Raw genomic sequence first — 6,273 nt, 5'->3', positions numbered from 1 at the left:
TCCAATTCCTCCGCTCCCCTCTCAAGCCTGGTGCTTAAGCCTATATTAAGATGTCTTTATTAAACCCCATCTCTGCTTCATAAAAAAAATTTAAAAGATTTCCTTGAGCATTGTAATAAAGGTGACTTTCTCTAATTGTTTAACGATCCTAAGCTCATTTAAATTGAAGCTTTTTTAATCATAGGGTAGATTTGAAACAGCTTCCCGTGTGTGTCAAGGTTACTTAGCAGTGTACCTGATCTGTAAGAGTCGAACAGGTCCTGGCAGTGGGAGGCTAAAGCGGATTCAAATCCTGAAACGTAGGATTTGATCATAGAGTTGCACCTTGATAATTCCTAGAGGGCACTTCCGGAACCGTGATCTGCGTGTGGCAACCCGGCCAATCTATGATCTTGGCGGAGAGCGAGGCCTCTCTTTGGCTCAGTTTCCGGAGAAATCTCTCCTGCTCCTCTCCAGTAGGGTGGGGCCAGAGCTTCCCGCCCCCTCCCGAGAGTGTGGCTTTCCGATTGGCGAGAAACGTGGGAGGTGGGGCTTAGGCCAAACCGGCGCAGGCGCAGTGGCTTCGCGTGGCGGACGAGCGGGCGGCGCAGGTGCAGGGCTGCTGGTGAGCGTGGAGGCCTGAGGGTCGTCAGGGAGGGCCCAGCGAATCTAGGGACAGTTTCTGGGCGCGCGCACCCCAGGATCTGGTGTCTGCTTTCTCGCGTGCGTCCTGTCCTGTCCTGTCCTGGAGTCGGGCGGAGTCACAACCACAGACAAGTTGCATAGTCGAGTCCTTACGGGTCTCAGCACCCCCGCCCTGCTGTGTCTGAGGGCAACACTTCCGCCCCGGTCAGCCTTGAGTGGCCCTGAGAGGTAGAGTTCCCAAAGGGGCCCATTTTGGAGCAGCCTCGGGGATGACCTGGTGGTTCAGCCGCCTTGGTGTTTTGAAGAGGGATGAAGTGACCCTATTCGGGTAGGGTCACCCCTGGTGAAGGCCGAGACTGTTTAGAGCCGGGTGCTGTTGTATGTCGCGCTGTCAGTGGTGGAAAGTTGGTGGGATTTGGAGGCGAGTTCCTGCATTCCACAACGACCCCGTGCCCTTCGCTGTCGCCTTACACACATTGACTTCCCCATCTCAGAGCCTATGAACTTAGCATCATAATAGCCAAACCTTTATGGCACTTAGTGTGTCCCGGGCACTTGGAAGCGCTTTGTGTACGGCTTTCCTGACTGGATCCTGTGTTGAGTCGTGTAGTGTGTACCTGGAACAGGGAGAGGGCAGGGGAAAGGGGAGGGCATCTCACGGGGGATCTGCCTGCACTCCCTAGGCAGCAGGAAACTGTCACTACTGCTGCCTGTGTTTTGAAGAGTTGAAAGTGGAAGGAATGCAAGGAAACCAGTAGCGAGCCCTTTTTTTTTTCTTTTTTTTTTTTTTCTTTTTTTTTCGAGACAGGGTTTCTCTGTGTAGCCTTGCACCGTTCCTGGAACTCGCTTTGGAGACCAGGCTGGCCTCGAACTCACAAAGATGCGCCCTGCCTCTGCCTCCCGAGTGCTGGGATTAAAGGCGTGTCCCACCACCACCCGGCAGTAGCGAGCTCTTTTAACAGGCTGAGTAAAACGTGATGGTAGCTGGACTGAGGTGCATGGTCAGGTGGAGAGCAGACAGCACCAGAGGACTAAAGGATCTACAGAGTAGATGAGGGCAGGTTTCCCGTTTGGCTGGAGGGTGCTTCTGGTGCCTTACAGGCTGATACTCAGATCTGCAGGGGCACCACTGTCAAAAGAGACTCTGGGTGACCAAGTTTCAAATAGCTGTGTACTATGTCCTCCGAAGAACAGGTCTGAAGTTCAACAGACAGTTTGGACAGTGAGTAAAGGTGCAGACCAGCCAGGAATGTGCAATGAGAAGGGCAGTTAAAACAAGACTGACATGTGTGTTTGAGGCAGAGTTTCATTATATATCCTCAGATGGCCTGGAACTCTTGATGTGCAAACCTAGCTGGCCTTGAATTTGTGGTAATCCTACCTCTGGCTCCCAAGTGCTGGGATTACTGGATGTGTCACAGTGCCTGGCAATATTGACATAGAGTGGAGGGTGGGGATGGAGACAAGGAATGGTAAAACTGCCCTCAGCTGTTGGCTGGGGGATTACAGTTGATTTGTTTCGGGTTCTTTCCCCGGTTTCCTAAAAGAGTAACGATAGCAAACATCACCAAGCACATAGTATGTGCCAAAAACTGTTGTAAGAATAAAAATTTCCCCACCTTTTAGCCGGGCGGTGGTGGCGCACGCCTTTAATCCCAGCACTCGGGAGGCAGAGCCAGGCAGATCTCTGTGAGTTCCAGGCCAGCCTGGTCTACAGAGCGAGATCCAGGAAAGGCGCAAAGCTACACAGAGAAACCCTGTCTCGAAAAAACCAAAAAAAAAAAAAAAAAAATTTCCCCACCTTTTAAAAATGCCCACAGTAAACACCCAAAGCCAATCTGGTGGTTTTACCATTTCATGATGAAAACATTAGTCCACAGGAGTAGAGACATGTGCTAGGCTGCAGGAAGTTCCAGTGGGAGGTTGGCCTAGAACCCAGGCTGCCTTATCCAGAGCCTGTGCATGTACCACTGCATGCTGTTTCCACAGTAGATTGTTACTTTTTCATAATCAGAAGAATATGAATTTCTTTTGTTGCCGTTCTTTGAGAAAAGGTCTCTCCACATAGCGCTGGCTGTCCTCAGACTCACTCTGTAGACCAGGCTAGCCTCTGTCTTTGCCTCCCGAGTGCTCAGATTAAAGGGATGTGCCACTAACCCCAGCTGAATTTCATTTCTTTCTTTTTTTTTTTTAAAGATTTATTTATTATGTATACAGTGTTCTGCCTGTATGTCAGAAGAGGGCGCCAGTTCTCATTACAAATGGTTGTGAGCCACCATGTGGTTGCTGGGAATTGAACTCAGGACCTCTGGAAGAGCAGTCAGTGCTCTTAACCTCTGAGCCATCTCTCCAGCTCTGGATTTCATTTCTTAAAGAGAAGTGGTACTATGATCTGCTGGGCTATTAGACATTTCCCAAGATGAGCTTCTGTCTCAGGAATTAGTTGGAGCCAATGCTGAGAACCCAGTTAACAGTCATCCACACATGACTCATTTTTCTCCAGGTACCAGGGTGTCATGGAAGGGCTGCTGACAAGATGCAGAACACTGTCTGCCTTGGCTGCCTGCAGCCGCCAGCACTCCAGGTATGTTGTTCACAAGTGCCACCATTGTGAACCAGGAAGAGGGCAGCGCCTGGTATTGTCCCGCATGTTCCAGCCTCAGAACCTTCGGGAAGACCAGGTGCTTTCCCTGGAGGGCAGAGCTAGCGACTTGACCTGTAAGAGTCAACGGCTGATGCTGCAAGTGGGCCTGATCCTCCCAGCAAGCCCTGGCTGTTACCACCTCATGCCCTACACAGTCCGTGCCATGGAGAAGCTTGTGAGGGTAATAGACGAGGAGATGCGGGCCATCGGGGGGCAGAAAATCAACATGCCCAGCCTCAGCCCAGCTGAGCTGTGGCGAGCCACCGGCCGCTGGGACCTGATGGGCAGAGAACTGCTGAGACTGAGAGACAGGCACGACAAAGAGTATTGCTTGGGACCGACTCATGAGGAAGCAGTAACGGCCCTGGTGGCCTCCCAGAAGAAACTGTCCCACAGACAGCTTCCTTTACTGTTGTACCAGGTTACAAGGAAGTTTCGGGACGAGCCGAGGCCCCGTTTCGGTCTTCTCCGTGGCCGGGAGTTCTATATGAAGGACATGTACACCTTTGACTCCTCCTCGGAGGCTGCCCAGACCACCTATGGCCTGGTGTGTGATGCTTACTGTAGACTGTTTGACAGGCTGGGGTTGCGATGGATGAAAGCCCGGGCCGATGTGGGCAGCATCGGGGGCACAATGTCCCATGAATTCCAGCTACCAGTGGATATTGGAGAGGACCGCCTTGTAGTCTGTCCCAGCTGCCACTTCTCAGCCAACACAGAGATACTAGACTTGTCACAAAAAATCTGCCCCGACTGCCAGGGTCCACTGACAGAAACCAAAGGCATTGAGGTGGGGCACACGTTCTACCTCGGTACCAAGTACTCCTCCATTTTCAACGCCCAGTTTACCAATGCCCACGGGGAATCTTCGCTGGCTGAAATGGGGTGCTATGGCCTGGGAGTCACTCGGATCTTGGCTGCTGCCATTGAAGCTCTCTCTACAGAGGACTGCATCCGCTGGCCCAGCCTGCTGGCTCCTTACCAAGTCTGCCTCATCCCCCCTAAGAAGGGCAGTAAGGAGGCGGCAGCCACAGAGGTTGTGGAGCACTTATACGATGACATCATGGAGGCCGTGGCTCAGCTCCGAGGGGAGGTCCTGCTGGACGACAGGATGCACCTGACCATCGGAAACAGACTGAAGGACGCCAACAAGCTTGGCTACCCCTTCGTGATCATTGCCGGCAAGAGGGCCCTGGAGGACCCCGCATACTTTGAGGTTCAGTGCCAGAACACTGGTGAGGTGGTCTTCCTCACCAAAGAGGGAGTCATGGAACTACTGACTGGTGTGCATGTCGTCTAAGTGCCCAAGCACACCTGCCCCCAGGCCTGGTGTGCACTGTGACACTGGTTCCCTGCACTTCTCTCTTGGTGGTCTCTAGAAATGGCTTCTTGTGGAAGGTGAGACTGTGTTAGGGAAACTGTGCTCACTCCCTGCTTGTGATGGTTTGTCATTAACTCGAGCCCCCGGGCTGGTCATGCCACCATGTGCCATTTCTTTTGCACATGGACACCTCTGTTCGGAGACTGAAAGCGACCTGCATCACTCCCTGGAAAAGCCGAGTTTCTGTTTGTAAGACGGCAATGGTTGAAAGCTGCGGGCCACGCTTCCCCAACCTCACCCCAGAGTCTGACCATGTGGGTGCACTTCATTCCATCCAGAGAGCAGGGCCCTTCTCTCCTGAGGAACCAAGAGCTCCAGAGAGTCAGGCACCTGCTGCTAACTCACCAATGACCTCACGTACCTGCTCCCTCCTGGGGCTGGGGACTCCCGTTTGGACATGGGAGATGGAGTTAGGTCTGTAAGGTCCTTAGCGCTCTCATGAATGACCCCACTAGACACATGGATCTGGTTCCCTATTCCTCTAAGCTTCCCAAAAAGTTGTCGTCGTAACTGCCTGATGGCCCAAAACTACCTCTGGAGATTTGACCCTGCTGGGTTCACATCAGCACTGAGATCATGTTCTACTGATTGAATAAAGTGAAGCCTTTGGGATGAGCTCTCCTGTGTGTGAATTTGAAACAAAAATAGCATCTGTTTCAGCAGTACACACAAGAGCTTGCTGCCCCTCTGCACTCACTGGGCAGGGGCCAAGGGGCTGGGAAAATGTGCTCTAAACTTTTTCTTCCAGACTTCAGAGGCGGCAGGTTCCAGCCCCCACAGTGACCTTGCCCTGGGTTCTGAGTTGAATTCCAGAGCCACAACAGGAGTGACTGGTTGAGAGCTGACTAGACTCTGTGGGAAAATGGAAGTAGGGCTGGACTCCACAGCAGAGCATCTGATTCATTGCTCCAGCAATGAAGTGAACAGTCATCCAGTGCTCAGCTGAGGAACACAGCTGGGCTCTCCATCCCAGGCCCCCTATGATCTCCACATGTGCAGCTCCCGAGTGCATGGAATAGTGCCGTATTCCAGGTGGGTCTTCTCCACCTTGGCTAACACTCTGGAAAGGCCCTCACAGACACATCCAGAGGGGAGCCTCACAAATCTCCTAGGTGATCCTAAATAAAACCAACTTGCCACAGATAAATCAAAGAAAGGTGTCGGGCTCCACAGCAGGTCCCGGGAGCCGTGAGGACTTGGCAGATCGATGCACTGGGAAATGTGGCAGTGTTGAAGGGTGGGGTTACTGTAGAGTAGCTGCAGCTGGACAGAGTGAGGGGGAAGAAGTGAGCCAAGCACCAACATTCCCTGCTGTGCTTCTGGCCAGCCATCAAGTGAACAGCCACATGCTGTTAATGCCCAAGCACATGGGTCCAATGTGACTGTGGAGTGACCCCCTGAAACCTAAATACTGTGTCTGTCTCTGTCTCTCTCTCTCTCTCTCTCTTTTTTCTGAGACAGGGTTTTTTTTGTGTAGCTTTGGAGTCTGTCCTAGAACTCACTGTGTAGACCAGGCTGGCCTTGAACTCACAGAGGTCCACCTGGCTCTGCCTCCCGAGTGCTGGGATTAAAGCCACCACTGCCCGGCCAACACTGTCTCTTTAGTTGTTTCTTTGGGGTATTT

At 52.4% G+C, this 6,273-nt stretch overlaps 1 protein-coding gene across 3 annotated transcripts; it reads left to right on the top strand.

Moving 5' to 3' along the window:
* The first annotated feature begins 475 nt into the window (after positions 1 to 475).
* On the top strand, positions 476 to 5,264 carry Pars2 (prolyl-tRNA synthetase 2, mitochondrial). 3 transcript variants are annotated; one of them, XM_052717650.1, is made up of 2 exons: positions 476 to 604; positions 3,128 to 5,264. In XM_052717650.1, exon 2 carries the CDS (start codon positions 3,141 to 3,143, stop codon positions 4,566 to 4,568), a length of 1,428 nt encoding a protein of 475 aa, XP_052573610.1. In that variant the 5' UTR covers positions 476 to 604; positions 3,128 to 3,140; the 3' UTR covers positions 4,569 to 5,264. The 3 variants fall into 3 exon arrangements, with proteins under 3 accessions (XP_052573610.1, XP_052573611.1, XP_052573609.1); XM_052717651.1 differs by lacking the exon at positions 476 to 604 and adding an exon at positions 611 to 852; XM_052717649.1 differs by lacking the exon at positions 476 to 604 and adding an exon at positions 928 to 952.
* Positions 5,265 to 6,273: the final 1,009 nt, after the last annotated feature.

Source organism: Peromyscus californicus, unplaced genomic scaffold (genome assembly GCF_007827085.1).
Source record: "Peromyscus californicus insignis strain IS unplaced genomic scaffold, ASM782708v3 Scaffold_5__1_contigs__length_169319896, whole genome shotgun sequence".
NCBI lineage: Eukaryota > Metazoa > Chordata > Mammalia > Rodentia > Cricetidae > Peromyscus > Peromyscus californicus.
The sequence above is the reverse complement of the archived record's forward strand: the minus strand, read 5'-3'. Positions and strand labels throughout refer to the sequence as shown.